Source organism: Argopecten irradians, chromosome 12 (assembly GCF_041381155.1).
Source record: "Argopecten irradians isolate NY chromosome 12, Ai_NY, whole genome shotgun sequence".
Lineage (NCBI taxonomy): Eukaryota > Metazoa > Mollusca > Bivalvia > Pectinida > Pectinidae > Argopecten > Argopecten irradians.
The window spans coordinates 38,606,195-38,626,300 of NC_091145.1; the positions used below are offsets into that span (position 1 = coordinate 38,606,195).

The 20,106-nt window shown below is 33.8% G+C and overlaps 1 protein-coding gene across 2 annotated transcripts; it reads right to left on the bottom strand.

The window, feature by feature from the left end:
• Positions 1-714: 714 nt before the first annotated feature.
• On the bottom strand, positions 715-19,993 carry LOC138304929 (uncharacterized protein DDB_G0286299-like). Of its 2 annotated transcripts, none has more exons than XM_069245334.1 (10): positions 19,854-19,993; positions 14,826-15,022; positions 13,809-14,028; positions 12,752-12,978; positions 11,709-12,003; positions 10,716-10,906; positions 9,896-10,124; positions 5,884-6,226; positions 4,658-4,744; positions 715-3,735 (listed from the first exon to the last, which is right to left on the bottom strand). In XM_069245334.1, the coding sequence occupies exons 1-10, from the start codon at positions 19,949-19,951 to the stop codon at positions 3,682-3,684; spliced, it is 1,941 nt and encodes a 646-aa protein (XP_069101435.1). In that variant the 5' UTR covers positions 19,952-19,993; the 3' UTR covers positions 715-3,681. The 2 variants fall into 2 exon arrangements, with proteins under 2 accessions (XP_069101435.1, XP_069101436.1); XM_069245335.1 differs by lacking the exon at positions 19,854-19,993 and adding an exon at positions 19,132-19,740.
• Between the last annotated feature and the right edge of the window lie 113 nt (positions 19,994-20,106).

The following is a 20,106-nucleotide window of genomic DNA, read 5'->3' on the forward strand; positions in this document are numbered from 1 at the left end:
TAATGACCACAATCTCTTTTTGAGCTTAAGAGATACTCTTTTCTAAGAGCCACAGTGATGATTTCTCTTTGAGCTCAAGAAATCCTCTTTTCTAAGAGCCAAAGAGACAATCTATCTTTGAGCTCAAAAGATATCTCTTTTTTAAGAGTCATAGCAAAAGTATCTCTTTTAGCTCAATATACTACGGTAAATTGGGATATTTTGGATCATATTTTGGCTTGTATGACACTTTAACACACCAAAATTTGAAAACATATTTATTTATTTATATAAACACATACTCTTTGGTAAGTTACTCAATTACGTTAAATAAACATACATATAGGTATATTCTGTCAACAGGAAAAAAAGCTGTTACATGATTTTCTTTATTTTTTTTATGATAAACCTGTACATGTGATGATTAATCACTTCTATTGAAGGCCGATATTTCTAAGGTTTGTCTTAGTTCCAATATGGCTTCAAATTCAATCACATCGGATTTTAATTGATAAGCTTCTATGAATATAAACGAAAATGTTGCTGCATTATGCAATACAAGAACATCTTTAGAATTCTGATCTTCCTTTCTGATAAAAGTTATGCCCCAAACATTTACAGGACACAGCTAAACGTTAAATATTTAATCACCTTATCTTGATACAAAACGCCAAATTTCCGCATGCCAAATTATCCCAATTTATGGAATTCTTTTACAGAAACAAAATGTCACAATCTGTGTTGTCAAATGCATACATATTTATTCTTCACATACACATTTAGGTACACATTTATTCCTATATGCATTTTAGCATATACACATTTACTTACCAAGTATTCTTCAAATGAAACAAGTCTTGCATCTTAATATTTCATAATACACATGTACTATGTAAGTAAAATAACCTTATGATTCATAACAATGATTTGGACTATGAGTAAATGAGGAACACATCTCGGGACTACTGGGCTGGTGCTCTGGTTCAAGAGAGTAAAGGGCTGAATGGAAACTAGCACATATACAGACACACAGCGCCAGGGGCACATAAACAGACACACACACACCAGGGGCACAATATATACAGACACACACGCACCAGGTCCAAAATAATTTCAATAATGAGCAGTTTCAAACAGCAGTATTAAAACCTTAACATTTTAACAAAGATACCGCTGGGTATCAGTTTCACGAACAGTCCTCAACTTTTACTTACTTCTAGAAGGAGAATTTTAGGTTAAGGAATATTCATAAAATGGAGCATGATCCTACAGACATGGTAACAGATGAAATACAACTAATAATCATCCAACAATACTTATCTTCTCCTTACAATGTATTACAACTATACACAATATATCAACGTCATGTAATCACTGGCATCATGGTTACAGATAGAATCAACTTATACTGCTAATCTCACACATGACGTAGTTGGTTGGACATATAGCACATGAAATTTCTATAAATCTGTGTCTGTACATGTATTTGCCAAAAATTATAAATAATATCTTTGAGGAAATATCATAGCATCAGTACAACTGTGAATAGTGACATAATGATAATCTAATTCTCTTTTGCCCCGAAAAAATAAACAAATAGTGATGATTCCATCTTTACATATGACAGAGTTACCTCCCTTGTACATTAATTGTGACATCATTACTTCACATTAGTCAGAGATGAAAATGAAAAATTATGAAAAATGTTGAAATTTATTTTTGGGGGAAAATTATATAGAATTACAGGTACCAGGAACCTATTTTCTGAAAGTCAAAAAGGCTGAAATCAGCCAATTGGCTGAACACTTCCATCCCTGAAATTACAAGACAGTTGTTACAAGGGTAGTAACTTTGTAATATGACACTACAGAATATGAATATAATTATATAAGTTAGTTTTGATGTGGAATGTTTTAGGGATCTTTCCTCTGCTGTGTGGAGTATGTATGGAGTACATATTTATTAGCCTATAAGTACAGTTTCTGTATAATGATGTATAAAACTTTTATATACTTGATTTCATAGAACCATCTGAGAATGATATCATTTCCTGTTTATACAGAATTTTGTACACTTCTTATTGACAGTTTGAAACTATTCAATATAAATTTACAGAGGAATGAAAAGTGAACATAATTTCATTGAATATTAAACCATCACCATAAAACTTGTAGAGTAAATATAGCACATACAAGAAATCAAATAAACCAATAAAATCTACATTTCTGTATGACGTTCTGAATAACGACGTGACATTGTTTCACCGGTAAATAAAACAAATTTCGCAGGAGAAAAATGCTTTTCGAAAAGTCGCATCATTTAAAGTTAAAATCTTAGGCACAGCAATGTCTATAATTGTATTAGATTTGTGTTCTCAACCATGTTCCTTTTTGTTAAATTTTGACCAATGCATGCCATGGTGGCAATCTTGGTTCCTGGTCTGCAAAAGTTGCACATCTACAGGTCAACAAAAATGACTTAAAATAGTTTTATGACATAGTAACAATATGATCTAGAACTTCAAAATACAACAAATATGAACTTGGACCTAAAACGGATCCCTGCTGACCAGTGAATAAAGGGAGATAACTCTTTATTGGTTTTTAGAAAATTTTAAACGGTAAAAAAAAAATTCACTCATAATTATGGTATTTTTCACTTTAAAAATTTAGAATCTGTTTTAAACTACATATTGAAACGGATTCCAGGCAAATCGGACCAGTAGTTAAATATCCATAAGCAGTTCAATTTTGAACAATGAAAGGCTGTTGCGGCTGTCTTGGACGGAGGTTGGAAAAAATTAAACCAGTCAACACATCTGCAGGTCACTTGAAATGACCTCGCAAAATTTTATGGCAATCCGACTTACAGTTTTCAAGAACATGGTGGGACAAAGTCGCGGCAGACAAAGAAGAACCAGAAGAAGAAGAATAATAATAAGAAACGGAGCAAACACAATAAATTTCCCACTCCATTGGGGTAACTTAATAAAAGGGTGGGAAAAATCATTTCATAAAACATTTATAATGCAAAAATTCTTTCAAAAATAATTTGCAATACTAGGAACGTTGGAAATTATCTGTATCTACTACTTAAATACAGTAACCAGCGATAAACAATTGGTAATGTAATTTTTTGTACAGAGTCCACCAGTAAAACCTACACCAAGGGATACAGAATACTTTCTCTTAAGTCCTCTTACCAGTCATTAAAGGACATGGAAAGTTTGGGAGGGAGGTAAAAGCAGTTGTTACTAGAGAAAAACCTATATGATGTGTCTGGTAACTACCCACATGAGTTTTGAATTATACCCCAGAGGTGGCTTGTAGTAATGTGTAGGAACACCTTTACAACTCTGACACCGCGGCCCATACCTTTTCAAGAGTAATCATCATAATGTTTTTTATCCTGTCAGCTCATATCAACGTATGTTGCAGAGAATTATCAATGTTATTTTCAATGACAACAAGTATAACAAAGAAACATAATGTACCACCAACAATATACAGCCACAAGGCAGTCAATACAAATACTTCTTCAATAACATACTGTGACACAACTGTCATAAAAAGCACATTTTCTTGTCAACTGTAATCAGGACAAGTCATCTGATCCAGATAATCAGGACGAGTCATCTGATCCAGATAATCAGGACGAGTCATCTGATCTAGATAATCAGGATGAGCCATCTGATCCAGATAATCAGGACGAGTCATCTGATCCCCCTTTCGCTGCCATTCTTAAGTGTGGTGGTTTCTGGAGAGGAAATCATAATGTTTCAACAATAACACAGAAAATTACATAGAATTGATTTGCTCTACCACACACTGGCATTGACAAAGACATTAGCTTACAGTAAGTCAAAGGAACAAGAGATCCCAGAGAGATTTTGGCGCCAACCAAAGAATGATCCAACATTTGTACATCCCTTCTCTCATCCCCTTACCATAAGATCAGGCCTTGTCTATGACACCAACATTTGTACACCCCTTCTCTCATCCCCTTACCATATGATCAGGCCTTGTCTATGACACCAACATTTGTACACCCCTTCTCTCATCCCCTTACCATATGATCAGGCCTTGTCTATGACACCAACATTTGTACACCCCTTCTCTCATCCCCTTACCATATGATCAGGTCTTGTCTATGACACCAACATTTGTACACCCCTTCTCACATCCCCTTACCATATGATCAGGCCTTGTCTATGACACCAACATTTGTACACCCCTTCTCTCATCCCCTTACCATATGATCAGGCCTGGTCTATGACACCAACATTTGTACATCCCTTCTCTCATCCCCTTACCATATGATCAGGTCTTGTCTATAAGATCAACATTTGTACACCCCTTCTCTCATCCCCTTACCATATGATCAGGCCTTGTCTATGACACCAACATTTGTACACCCCTTCTCTCATCCCCTTACCATATGATCAGGCCTTGTCTATGACACCAACATTTGTACACCCCTTCTCTCATCCCCTTACCATATGATCAGGCCTTGTCTATGACACCAACATTTGTACACCCCTTCTCTCATCCCCTTACCATATGATCAGGCCTTGTCTATGACACCAACATTTGTACACCCCTTCTCTCATCCCCTTACCATATGATCAGGCCTTGTCTATGACACCAACATTTGTACACCCCTTCTCTCATCCCCTTACCATATGATCAGGTCTGTTGTCCTTCTTGATGTTTTTCTGTTTACTCCTTTTCTTAACCCTTTTCCTGATATGGCCATCTTTTAATTTCTGTTTAAAATACAAACATGACCTCTGTCTTTCTAGTTTTTGCCTTGCATACTCTTTTCAATAGTACTTATTTGGACAATAAATGGCATTGTTCGGTATATACCAGTCAAATTAACTCCTACAATTAAAGAAATGAATAACATAGTTTTTTTGCATTATTATTTTATTCATTATTTAATAAAAGACAACAATTTTTTTTGGAATCTGAAGAAAATTACATACTGTAAACCATCATATTTTTGGTGTGCCATTAAAGGTAGGTTTCGCCCAACCAAATAAATATTTTTTTGTAAAATCTGATAAATGGAAGAAATGATGAAAAAAACATATTAAAAATTGAATTTCTTTATGCATATGAGATTGAACAAATGTGTCTTGAATACAAAATTGAAGGAAATCCTTGATTTATTACGGTGTCCGTCAGACAAGAAAGTATGCAAATGAAGCTGCAATGAATTGTGTTAAAAAAAAATCTGAATCGGCAACAAAGTGGAGGAAATTATAATGGAATTGGTAGGACCCTAGGATATCTATAGGGAATTAAATTCAGAGATGGCATGTAGCAATAGAAGAAACAGAAGCCATATCTCAAGCGGAACTTGCCCGGATCTGTTGGGACTTGTGTAAAGGGGTTGCATGTTGTGAGTTAAATTTCAACACATATGCCAGCACACATACAGCCGCAGACTAACTACATGTATGTTTGGTGTACTAAGCTAGCAAGTGTATCTAAGTAACATGAAGTGTTTTAGCTTATATGATATGCATAAAAGTCCATCGCACTTCGATTTGATGTTGTTGTTTTTTAACTAAACATGCCGTGGCAAACTGTCCTGCCATCGGACTTTTTGTTGCACACTTTTGTTTGTTGCGGTGGCCTCGTTTTGGAAAACAATAAGTCATGTTCTATGTAAAGCTTGACTTTGCTCTATTTTTAGAGGAGTATTTTCCTGGTCAAGCTAGGCAACTGACCACCCATATTGTTCGCTGTATGCATTGAAAATGATCTGAAGATTATATCTATGTACAGGATAAATTTCAATTTCGTAGTCTTTATATTTCATTGGGCGAAACCTACCTTTAGAGTTTGTGTATTTTGCACGGCGATAAGAAATCGCCAACATAAATCAACACACTACCTTTTTCTTTGTCGGAGATGCCTTTGAGTCCTCTTCACTCTCATCGCTCTCCCATCCTTCTGATTTCATCACATCCTCATCGTCCTCAGATCCTTCCTCCTTTGGTACTTTCTTTGTCTTTTTCTTATCTTTTCTTTTCCCAGATTTGTCTAGTTCTGGTTTTGTTTCTTCCTTCTTTTTGGTTTCCACAGCCACAGAATCTGTTTTTTTTGTTTTAATTTTTTTTGTCTTTGATTCTGCTTTTTCTGTTTTTTTTGTTTTACCCTTTTTTGTCTTTGACTCTGCCTTTTCTGCCTTTTTAGTTTTCGCTTTCTTGGACAATTCATTCACATCTGTTTCTGAACTGTAAAATAATTAAATGCACACATACAATGGCAGATTGTAGCTTATGAGAAAAAAAAGAGCACAATGAAAACCTTTTTTTTTAAATACCAACAAAGATATTCTATAGTGAACTGTTTCTGGAGTGTTTAGAGAAAACCCTAGTCAAAAACAGGGGTCCCTCTGCCGATTGTGAAAATTGCCGAGCTCCCAGTCTCTCTTATACTGTATTGCCTTAATTAGTGCCCCTCCCACTTTTAATGTCCCTTCCCTCATCTGGCAGTGTTGAAGTAACATAAACGCGTTGGAGTAAAATTAACGCCTCCTTTCCAATGGAATTATCAATGTTTTACAATAATGTGATACTTATAATATCTGCTGCCAATTATCAATGTTTTACAATATTGTGATACTTATAATATCTACTGCCAATTATCAATGTTTTACAATAATGTGATACTTATAATATCTACTGCCAATTATCAATGTTTTACAATAATGTGATACTTATAATATCTGCTGCCAATTATCAATGTTTTACAATAATGTGATACTTATAATATCTACTGCCAATTATCAATGTTTTACAATAATGTGATACTTATAATATCTACTGCCAATATCAATGTTTTACAATAATGTGATATTTATAATATCTACTGCCAATTATCAATGTTTTACAATAATGTGATACTTATAATATCGACTGCCAATTATCAATGTTTTACAATAATGTGATATTTATAATATCTACTGCCAATTATCAATGTTTTACAATATTGTGATATTTATAATATCTACTGCCAATTATCAATGTTTTACAATAATGTGATACTTATAATATCTACTGCCAATTATCAATGTTTTACAATAATGTGATACTTATAATATCTGCTGCCAATTATCAATGTTTTACAATAATGTGATATTTATAATATCTACTGTCAATTATCAATGTTTTACAATAATGTAATACTTATAATATCTACTGCCAATTATCAATGTTTTACAATAATGTGATACTTATAATATCTACTGCCAATTATCAATGTTTTACAATAATGTGATACTTATAATATCGACTGTCAATTATCAATGTTTTACAATAATGTGATACTTATAATATCTACTGCCAATTATCAATGTTTTACAATAATGTGATACTTATAATATCTACTGCCAATTATCAATGTTTTACAATAATGTGATACTTATAATATCGACTGTCAATTATCAATGTTTTACAATAATGTGATACTTATAATATCTACTGCCAATTATCAATGTTTTACAATAATGTGATACTTATAATATCTCCTGCCAATTATCAATGTTTTACAACAATGTGATACTTATAATATCTACTGCCAATTATCAATGTTTTACAATAATGTGATACTTATAATATCTACTGCCAATTATCAATGTTTTACAATAATGTGATACTTATAATATCGACTGTCAATTATCAATGTTTTACAATAATGTGATACTTATAATATCTACTGCCAATTATCAATGTTTTACAATAATGTGATACTTATAATATCTACTGTCAATTATCAATGTTTTACAATAATGTGATACTTATAATACCTACTGCCAATTATCAATGTTTTACAATAATGTGATACTTATAATATCTACTGCCAATTATCAATGTTTTACAATAATGTGATACTTATAATATCTACTGCCAATTATCAATGTTTTTACAATAATGTGATACTTATAATACCTACTGCCAATTATCAATGTTTTACAATAATGTGATACTTATAATATCTACTGCCAATTATCAATGTTTTACAATAATGTGATACTTATAATATCTACTGCCAATTATCAATGTTTTACAATAATGTGATACTTATAATATCGACTGTCAATTATCAATGTTTTACAATAATGTGATATTTATAATATCTACTGCCAATTATCAATGTTTTACAATAATGTGATACTTATAATATCTACTGCCAATTATCAATGTTTTACAAATAATGTGATACTTATAATATCTACTGCCAATTATCAATGTTTTACAATAATGTGATACTTATAATATCTACTGCCAATTATCAATGTTTTACAATAATGTGATACTTATAATATCTACTGCCAATTATCAATGTTTTACAATAATGTGATATTTATAATATCTACTGCCAATTATCAATGTTTTACAATAATGTGATACTTATAATATCTACTGCCAATTATCAATGTTTTACAATAATGTGATACTTATAATATCTGCTGCCAATTATCAATGTTTTACAATAATGTGATACTTATAATATCTGCTGCCAATTATCAATGTTTTACAATAATGTGATACTTATAATATCTACTGCCAATTATCAATGTTTTACAATAATGTGATACTTATAATATCTGCTGCCAATTATCAATGTTTTACAATAATGTGATACTTATAATATCTGCTGCCAATTATCAATGTTTTACAATAATGTGATACTTATAATATCTACTGCCAATTATCAATGTTTTACAATAATGTGATACTTATAATATCGACTGTCAATTATCAATGTTTTACAATATTGTGATACTTATAATATCTACTGCCAATTATCAATGTTTTACAATAATGTGATACTTATAATATCTACTGCCAAATATCAATGTTTTACAATAATGTGATATTTATAATATCTACTGCCAATTATCAATGTTTTACAATATTGTGATACTTATAATATCTACTGCCAATTATCAATGTTTTACAATAATGTGATACTTATAATATCTACTGCCAAATATCAATGTTTTACAATAATGTGATACTTATAATATCTACTGCCAAATATCAATGTTTTACAATAATGTGATATTTATAATATCTACTGCCAATTATCAATGTTTTACAATAATGTGATACTTATAATATCTGCTGCCAATTATCAATGTTTTACAATAATGTGATACTTATAATATCTACTGCCAATTATCAATGTTTTACAATAATGTGATACTTATAATATCTGCTGCCAATTATCAATGTTTTACAATAATGTGATACTTATAATATCTACTGCCAATTATCAATGTTTTACAATAATGTGATACTTATAATATCTACTGCCAATTATCAATGTTTTACAATAATGTGATACTTATAATATCTACTGTCAATTATCAATGTTTTACAATAATGTGATACTTATAATATCTACTGCCAATTATCAATGTTTTACAATAATGTGATACTTATAATATCTACTGCCAATTATCAATGTTTTACAATAATGTGATACTTATAATATCTACTGTCAATTATCAATGTTTTACAATAATGTGATACTTATAATATCTACTGCCAATTATCAATGTTTTACAATAATGTGATACTTATAATATCTACTGCCAAATATCAATGTTTTACAATGGCTTGATATTTATAATATCTACTGTCATAGTGAATCATAACGTCATAATTCAGGTCAAAGGTAAGAAGGCATATGCATTTTTAATGCGACAGATTAATGTACCATGAGTACAAAAAGAATAAAAGTATTCTTTATATATAAATTAACCTTAAAAATATAAATTTGTAAGCACCCTGGGCACTAAGTACAGCGAGTACAGTATATGTTTCTGATTACATCAACAAAAGTAAAACTTTATTTGGTATACTCTACATAGAATCAATACCAAAAGACTTTACCTATCAGCCTTAAGTTTCGAGATTGCCCGCCTTATTCTCTTCTTTGACGCTGCAGAAAGACCTCCTTCTTCAAGTCTCTGTTGAAAATGATTTAGCCTTTCTTCAACACTTTTTTCTATACTTTGTGAAGTATCTCCTTTCTGAACTTTAGACTTTTTCTTCGATTTTGAAGGAGAGTCCTTTTCCATATTGGCTTCTACAGCAGATCTTTTCTTAGCCTTAGTAGTACCTGTGAAAACAGCTTAGTTTGTTAAAGCTTTATCTGCGTCCTACTTCTCAATGATGGATAACACAAATAAAACTCCATAACCTTATTTGTTATTTTCTTATTATTATCTTATAGTCAGTTATTAATGCAGGTCAAATTGTTTTGCAATTTAACTAAAACCGACAAATATTAGTGGTTTAAATTTCTGCGATATTGTGTTTTTGGTATACATGACTCAATAGTTTCTGAATATTTCTCGCAGCAAATTTCTGCAATCAAACCAATGTCCCACAAAATCGCCAAAATATCAATTACACCAAAAATTACCGGCTTTACTGTATCTCCAATATATCTTCTATAAAAAATTCATTTTTACGTCCAAAATCTGTATCAACTGAATCAAACAAAACGTTCTGTAACACTGAGATACATTGTATATATGTACACGTTCAGTTCTCTTTAATTTGTAGAGATACACTGTGGATAGTTGTTACCAGAGCTAAAGTTAATGCGGACCTCTACGTAGCTGAGCACCACCATTTTAGGACTGACTAATTGCCTAGCACCACCACTTTAGGACTGACTAATTGCCTAGCACCACCACTATGTTACCTGTAGTGGGTGCACTGTTGGCAGACTTCACTAACAGTGGACTGTTTATCATCTTTAGCTTATCCAGTAGAGATTCCTTGGCTCGAGATGATTTGTGTGTATTTGTGGCAACGTCCGAATCACTGCTATCATCTGAGGAAGATGTATCCACATTTTGGTTACTGACAACTTTTGGACTAGGTTTGCCTTCCCTTGGAATAAATAGAAAAATATTGTTAACATCTACTGTAATGAGGAAATTCATGCATGGTGAAATACGGTAATTACTTGAAGGCGAATATTTTTCTCACACATACAGTGGAACTTAGTTGATACAAACTCCAATAATTCGACAACCCCGCTTAATACAAAGTACTTCGCTGGTCCTGGCCAAATTCCCTCTTATCTTTGTTTAAAGAACTCGGATAATTCGAATTTGGAAAACTCAAAGAACTCGGATAATACAAATAAAACTCAAAATGAGATTTTTTGGACAACGAGATCGCCAAAAATGCCCATTTCTTTTTCATAAAACAGGGTCACAAAATATATTTATCGGTTTTATTGTTATAATTTTGCAACAACCAGTGATAAATTCATCTCTCTTGTTCACATCGTTTTACAACATTGAACTAGTCTATATATACCAAGTAATTTGAACACTTGGATAACTCAAAGTTTTATCTCAGTCCCTTCAAGTTCGTGTTAACTGAGTTCCACTGTAATGTTTGGTATATATTATTAGACTACAAACAGTGTATATATGTATGTTGCAAAATGTTAACAGGTGCATTTATCAACAAAATAACAACACCACGAAATATTATGCAATTTTCATGTGATATCATATTTTTAAAATTGGAAAAAAAAACGAAAAAAACAAAAAAACAAAACAAAACCCATCAAGTTAGGAGATTTGCCTCGGGTTTTACAACATTACAGCATATTCGTATCCTTAACACAGGGTATCCACATATGAAAGAGTCTAATCATATTAATCATAGACATACTTACAGTCCTGCTTTCAATGCAATGATCTTTTTTCTGATGTTCTTGCGTGTTGACCTTGAAGTGGTGACCTTGAGTTTCTGTTCTAAGGTTGCTATGCTGTGCCTTGACCTGTCTGGAGTTCCCTCTGACATGTTGACCTTTGGTTTCTTAGCAACCACTTTAGGATCATCCTCATCAGACTCGTCAGAGGAATTTTCCTCTTTCTGCCTTTTCTTGGTTTTTTTCTTTTCTGTTTTTCCTAATTCCATTGATTGATCTGTTTTCAGTTGTTTCTTCTGTTTTTCCTTCAATTTCTTGTCTATGTAACGATACACAAGCATTTGTATTGATATTCTCAACAATTTTTAACATACAGTGTAGTTGAAATATTAACTTGAACCCGTATCATGAATACCATATTTAATATGAAGTATTTTTGTTGATCCTGACTTTTCCCTATACATTTTTTTAATTATATTAATTCGACAAGTAAACCTAACTAGAATACCAAGATAACTAATGATACATGGTTCTGTTGACTTCGGAGTTTAAATGTTGGATTGTTTGTTTAATAGTCAGTGTCATTTTAGGAATGCCAGGTTAACAAGTTGGGAAAGCCAGAGTACCCAGAGAAAAACCATCAACCAGTTGTCAGAATACCAGGCAACTGCCCCACTTGGGATTTGAACTCCCAACCCAGAGGGCTTGTGGTAATATGTTGAGACATCTTAATGACTCGGCCACCACAACCCTGTGGAATTTGTAACCATAATTCATATAACCAGGCCTCGATTTCTCAAAAAAAAGGTAAAAGTCAAATATGGATTTAAGTTAATTACTTTTACTAATGTTACATAATGAATCAAACTTAAATGTGTAAGGCAAAGTTTTTTGTTTCACGAAATCGGGGCAAGGTACTAATGTTAATGTAGCAGACAAACAAACTACATAATTTTACAGTGCTATTTTACATGTATAATTTTATATACCATATCAATATGAACCCGTTAACTTTCAGTTTAACTGTGACCCTAGAGAAGGAACCAACATTGTGTACATGTTTTTACCTTTTTTGTCTTTCTTTTTCTCTGAGTGTCCTTTAGCATCACCATTGACGTCTTCTTTGGTGTTAACGCCATTCATAAGTTTGGATTCAGATTTATTCTTCTCCACTTTCTTTTTCTTGGCTTCCTTTTTTTCCTCATTGTCTGTTTTTCCTTCATTTTTCTTCTTTTCTTTAGTTTCACTGTTGTCTTTTTCAGCCTTCTTTACAGTATTTGAACTATCTTCTTTTCTAGGGAAACATGAAGAGATCAAAGCTGGTTGAAAATAGTTGACCTCAGATATTAAAGATATAGAACAAAATAAAATCTGTTTAATTAATGTTTCAAAGAATGGTTGACTTAAAATCAAAAGAAATTCATATCCAGCAATAAAATAAATAGTAAATATAGTTCATTTTTAAGTACATGTATCATGGTATATGTATGTAAAATTCGAATAATGAGGTATAAAGCTAGTATATTAATAATCTGAAACAAAAGGCCCCCAAATAAATTCAAAGTAAAATCAAAAATCCTTTTATATATATGGAATATATATTCAGCCACTATCAGGCCTTCTTCAGTCCAAAATAACACTAACACAATGTGTTCGTCTACATGTTTGTTTACAATCTATCAGAGTAATCTCCCCTTGCTTGAATCTTTTGGTACTGTATACCATGTATTTACAATGTGACCTACATTCCTCTAAGGTCCTATTATACATTTGTTAATTCTTCATCTTCAGAAACAAATCACACCCTTTACATACGTTTTGTAACAAAGAGCCATCAGGTTATTTAATAGTAAATGTGTTATCAGCTAAACACACAGCAGGTATCGCATTATGAGAGATTGCTCATTGTTTTTGTTATCCAACTCTCTATATTAATGCAATTGTTTTTATTATGATCACAAAATACTGCTTGAAAATCGTTACAAACATACATATCTTCAGAAACAAATGACCGGTCAATAGTTTGAACGGAGTGACGGATCCAAATATTCTTTCGGCGAATGTCATTCTCAGCAATTCTCAAGCTGAGACAAATTAAGATATGACCAAAGGAAGTAGACTTACTCAATGCTCAATAGGATGTTGAGTTTTTTCTTTAATTTCTTTCTGGCAGTATTGGACAGGGTATTATCTTGCAGTTTTTGTTGTAGACTCTCCACTGTATTCCTTTGTATGGGTGGCTGGGACTTCTTACCAACAAGTGTTGCTTTACTCTCCTCTTTCTCACTACTATCACCTGTAGACAAAGATTTCTTCTTCATACCTGTAAACTTTCCCTCGGTTTCTGAAAAAAAAATGTTCTGTATATGATTTTGTCTGAAGAAGGTGACGTTTAGTGTTACACATTTGTGCTTGTCATCAAACTTCACAAATAAATTTTCATTGGTTGTGTACCAATATCATTACATAAATTTTCTTTATGCATCAAACTTAAATATACAGGGTAATATGTTGTTTGTTATACAGTTACGACGGTTGATAAAGACAACACAAAGAGAAAATGGTCTTTCTAGCCTCTTTATACACAGGTCAAATTGTGTTTAAACTCTCATTTTGCACCTAACAAAATTGTCCATTTCAAAGGCCCACTACGAGATGTTTCTTACAAACAATAATAACATAAGATATTTCACATTGATGGCTTAAGATGAAGTTATAACTGCCATTTTACCAACATAATATATTTTAGCAATGAAGATTCAATTCATTAATTTGCCATCAGCGCAGAAATAATCAACTTACACATAGTATATGTGTAGTTAGCAGTAAAAATAATATGACCCACATTATGAAAATAACATTTAATCTATTTTAATGAAATTATTCAGACAGTAATGATAAGTGTAGAATTGAAACATTAAGCTAATCACTTTGGCAATACTACAAAATCATCAATTTTGTTTTACATTCCCATTTGAAAATTAAAAGCTGTTTCAGAGAGTAGTGTGCATTTAAGCAGATGGTCTTTATACAGCTATGGTAGGTTTTACTGTATAACCATTAACTTTCATCTCTAAATATGGATTCCCATCATAAGTTTATACAAGTATATTTCAGTCCTTGAATAGTCTGTAAACATACCTTTATTTTCAGTATCTTTAATGTGTTTAGACTTTTTGAGTTTTTTCTTCAACTTTTCCTCCATGAATGATGACACACTACTGAGGTTCTTTGCAGACTCTAATCCTGATATGGATTGTTTAACCACATTGTCCTTTTTCTCTTTTGCAGCTGATGATGCTGTTTTATCACTTTTTTCCTTTTTCTTTTTCTTCTTCCTGCATGATAAAATGCTTATACTGAACTACACGTTGATTCTCAACATGACAAAAGACATTAAAACTTTTATATTTATTTCATAAATCACAGTCCCCATATACATTACCTTTTTATATTTTAGTACCAGATAAATTTTGTATTTTAAAGGTCTAAATGTAGATTATAGTGACCTTCTTACCCATCAATTATATACATGTACACAACACAATACAATTATATACATGTACACAACACAATACAATTATATACATGTACACAACACAATACAGAGTCCAGAGGTCATCTCGATATGCGCTCTTCTTTGAAGAGAAGTCTATTCAGAATATCTTCCACCTCTTAGATGAAAGTCAAGAGCTTCTAGAAGCAGAAGAGCTACAAATTGATTCCATGCAGTAATTGGAAATAAAGTTAGGCTCAGGTGAACCCATATATATATATATACATGTATAGATATATACTTTACACCATTACCATCACTGAACTTGAGCTTCTTATTTTAGATAGAAATATTAAAAATAATCAAATACGTCCAGAAAAACTTTATGGCACTATGCCCTATATGGAATGAAATACTGTTTATGTGTACCATTTAGAATAGTAAGAATGTGTGTCCTCATGTAGCCACCTAAGTTTGCAGGAATGTCTCAAACATTTCAGTAATTATTATTAGACTGTTTTAGCTGTGTGCTATAGTTTTGGTGGTACTATACTCGAGCTGTGTGCTTACAAAGGAGCTGTATGCTTAGCAACAGTATTGTGAAGTTAGAAGAGAGCTGTGCATGCTCAAAAACAAGTATTTAGAAGCTGTGTGCATGCTCAAAAACAAGTATTTAGAAGCTGTGTGCTAGAAAGCTATGTGCTATGAAGAGGGCTGAGTGCTCATGAAGCTATGTGCTAAAGGGGAGAGCTGTTTGCTCATAAACTGTATTTTGAAGCTGTTTGCTCAGAAAGCTGTGTGCTATGAAGAGGGATGCGTGCTCATAAAGCTGTGTGCAAAAGGGGAGAGCTGTGTGCTCATAAACTGTATTTAGAAGCTGTGTGCTCATAAACTGTATTTAGAAGCTGTATGCTCAGAAAGCTGTGTGCTATGAAGAGGGCTGCATGCTCACGAAACTGTGTGTAAAAGGGGAGAGCTATGTGCTCATAAACTGTATTTAGAAGCTGTGTGCTCATAAACTGTATTTAGAAGCGGTGTGCTCATAAACTGTATTTAGAAGCGGTGTGCTCAGAAAGCTGTGTGCTATGAAGAGGGCTACGTGCTCATGAAGCTGTGTGCTAAAGGGGAGAGCTGTGTGCTCATAAACTGTATTTAGAAGCTGTGTGCTCAGAACGCTGTGTGCTATGAAGAGGGCTGTGTGCTCATGAAGCTGTGTGCTAAAGGGGAGAGCTTTGTGCTCATAAATTGTATTTAGAAGCTGTGTGCTCATAAACTGTATTTAGAAGCTGTATGCTTAGAAAGCTGTGTGCTATGAAGAGGGCTGTGTGCTCATGAAGCTGTGTGCTAAAGGGGAGAGCTGTGTGCTCATAAACTGTATTTAGAAGCGGTGTGCTCAGAACGCTGTGTGCTATGAAGAGGGCTGTGTGCTCATGAAGCTGTGTGCTAAAGGGGAGAGCTGTGTGCTCATAAACTGTATTTAGAAGCTGTGTGCTCATAAACTGTATTTAGAAGCTGTGTGCTCAGAAAACTGTGTGCTATGAAGAGGGCTGTGTGCTCATGAAGCTGTGTGCTAAAGAGGAGAGCTGTGTGCTCAAGAAGACTATAAATAGACCTTAAATCCTTTACGTTATTTCGACTGAAGTTCAGGATAGCTTGTGACTATTGTCTATTGTTACCTGTGGAACAGTCGATCCAAGGCATAGTGACATTGTGTAATATCAACAAGGAAATGTGCTAGGAGACTGATAGTGCTTACGTGGGAATTGAAACCTTCCTATGAAGTTTATGGCTACATGTGTATATAGTATATTTAGGGTATTTACAGGTTGTATTTTGTATTGGGTTATATATTTAGGATTAAATATGAGTGAGATTGTTTGTGCGTATAGGTTGACAGGGCAGTGTGTGTATTTACAAACATGTATTTTTGTATACATATTGTATATTTGAATAATTGTTAATTTATTTTGTAATGTGTTGTGGAATCTATTCACCTGCTAATGGCCAATACCCATGAATCCATTATAAAATATTTCGAGTGAGCACTTTCTAACAAGAAGTATCATGGCGGTCAAGTGAGCCGTGTCAGAGAGGTGAGCCATTGAATTGTGAAACATAATTTAGACATGGAGGTTGATAAATAAATAATAAGTTTAGGTTAGAACTGTTTGATATTGTTGAATTTAATTACAACTTCACTTGACATATATGAAATATATCATTTTCACAACTGGATGTTTTGAAACACTGCAGTCAACAGAACAGAATCGTAGCTCTGACGACGACCATTTGTCTGAAATCATCTGTCCGTTGTTCAGAGCTACATCATCGCAGCTACTATAAGGGGAGATCATTCACATGACAATGCTGTGCAAGTTTTTGACTATAAGGGGAGATAACTCAAATGACAAAACTGTGCAAGGTTTTGACAATGTGGGAACAAAGGTCACTCATCTCATATGATTTATGATGTTAATTGTTTTAGTGTATATACCATAGTTGCTGTGGTCTCTTTCATTGTTTCAATCTGTTTGACACCGTCAGGTTGGGCATTATACCGGTACAAACATGCATTCCGCGTGTGTTTCCGGTTGTGTAATTGTTATAGCGGCTATCGTTTGTATCCTTGGGCACCCAGGGGGAGATACCTCTCCTACCAGGCACTCACAACAGTTGCCACAGATTGCTGATAACAGCACAAGTACCTATGTATGTATTTGAATTAGGACACTTAAGGTGTTGGACGTAATTAAGGGAGTGGAGCTGTTGTGACGTTAGCTGGCGGGAAAAGGAAGGGGGTATTGGTCAATAGCTATAGGCTAGCTCTCAGCAGGAACAAGTGGGGGGTAATATTATCATTAGGTACTCTCTGTAAACTTCTATGCTCTATACTTACTTCATTTTTGTTTACCTGTATATTATCTGTTACATAGTAGAGTAAATCTCCGCTTAACTTAATACAATGTGTTCGTTGACATGTAGTAATTGCTCCGCCACATCCTTATGAACTTGTGATTGAGCTGTCTGTAATCAGCTCAGCGTGTGTGCATGTCTCTACTTTCTTTACTTTTACTATTATAAGACAATGGAATTTCCTCCCTGTAGCAGCAGTACAATGCACTGCACTTGAGGACTTCAAGGCACATATTTCCAACGTAGCCCTTGAAGTCCCCATGCACTAGTTCTGCAAACACCTTTTATCTTATATACTTAAAATTTTTTTTAAAAATCACAAATTTAATCCCTTCACATCCTTGCACCCCTACAGATCACATGACGAAATCGTCATTTTTGACAGAGTCATGCAAGAAGAAGAAAGGATTCGTCTGCTGATTGGTGCCGGGGTATTGTATCAAAACTATATGATCACAACTTTAAAAATTGACATTTCCTTGACGCTGGTCATGGGAGTGGGGACGTGCTATTACAACTGTAGCGGTGACCAGGTAGCTCAGCGGTAGAGCATTCGGCTAGTGTTCGTAGGGTCCCGTGTTCGAATCCCAAATTGACATTTCCTTGACGCTGGTCATGGGAGTGGGGACGTGCTAGCCTATTACAACTGTAGCGGTGACCAGGTAGCTCAGCGGTAGAGCATTTGGCTAGTGTTCGGAGGGTCCCGTGTTCGAATCACAGTCTGGCCGCTATATGTTATCCTTTACACAACAGGGGAGATAACTCTCACGATGTTTAAAATATCTAAATTCATAATCGTTGAGTAAACAACCTACACTGATATATACAATAGCGTAAATGCCACGTCTAGGACTTGTCAATTGCAATGCACAGCAAACTTGTATACAAGAAACGCTAGCTGCTGGTTCCCTGTTAATCCCTATTGAGATTCCTCCTCTAGACTCTTTTATATTCGGACGTCTGATAGATGTCTCTCGTCGGAATCCCTACTCGGGCCTTCTAAACTTTATTCTGGAAAATCAAGTCAGGTTGACCTACCTCTTGTAAGGGTCTATTACAGAAATAATCCAACTGCAGTGGTTCCCATACTAGCACACATCGCTAGTGGAGATATTTTTCTCTCCATACGCACATATATTATTTAGTGACACATATTAAAAACAAAGAACCATCCCATATTGTAAACAATGTTATGTTCCATTGCTACTTTGAGCAGCCATTTTGAAAGTCCCTCTCTGTCATGTGACCACTATAGTCTGTTTCAATAAAATTCATTACCTGTATAACCTTATTCCATTCAGTGTAATAGGCATTATCTGGAACGCACTATAGTGGTCATGTGACAGCGAGGGACTTTCAAAATGGCTGCTCAAAGTAGCGATAGAACAAGACATCATTTGCAAAATGAGATGGTTCTTTGTTTTCAATACATGTCACTTCATAATATATGTGCGTTTTGAGAGAAAAATATCTCCACTATCGATGTGTGCCAGTGTGGGAACCACTGCAGTTGGATTATTTCTGTAATAGACCCTTACAAGAGGTAGGTCAACCTGACTTGATTTTCCAGAATAAAGTTTAGAAGGCCCGAGTAGGGATTCCGACGAGAGACATCTATCAGACGTCCGAATATAAAAGAGTCTAGAGGAGGAATCTCAATAGGGATTAGTTCCCTGTTAGCATCTTGCATGGTGTATCGCTGTTGCATGCGCGATAAACAAATAATTTTACTAAGAATAGTTAAGTTGCGTTTTACATACGCTATTAATTGAACGTCTTCGGGCTCTGCTTCAAAGCTTTCGTCGGAGAACCACGACGCTACCAATGATTTTGATGCATCATCTACTTCGAGTTCCATGTTGACATTTGCAGTGAGCACGTTGCTGTGACTTCCGGTCCCGTGTATACATGCGCAGTCAAATCCTTTTCACTTCCGTATAATGTGCACATGTTCTTTTCTGGGGTTATGCCGATTGAGCATATTATAACTTCTAAAGACTATTATGTTTGTTT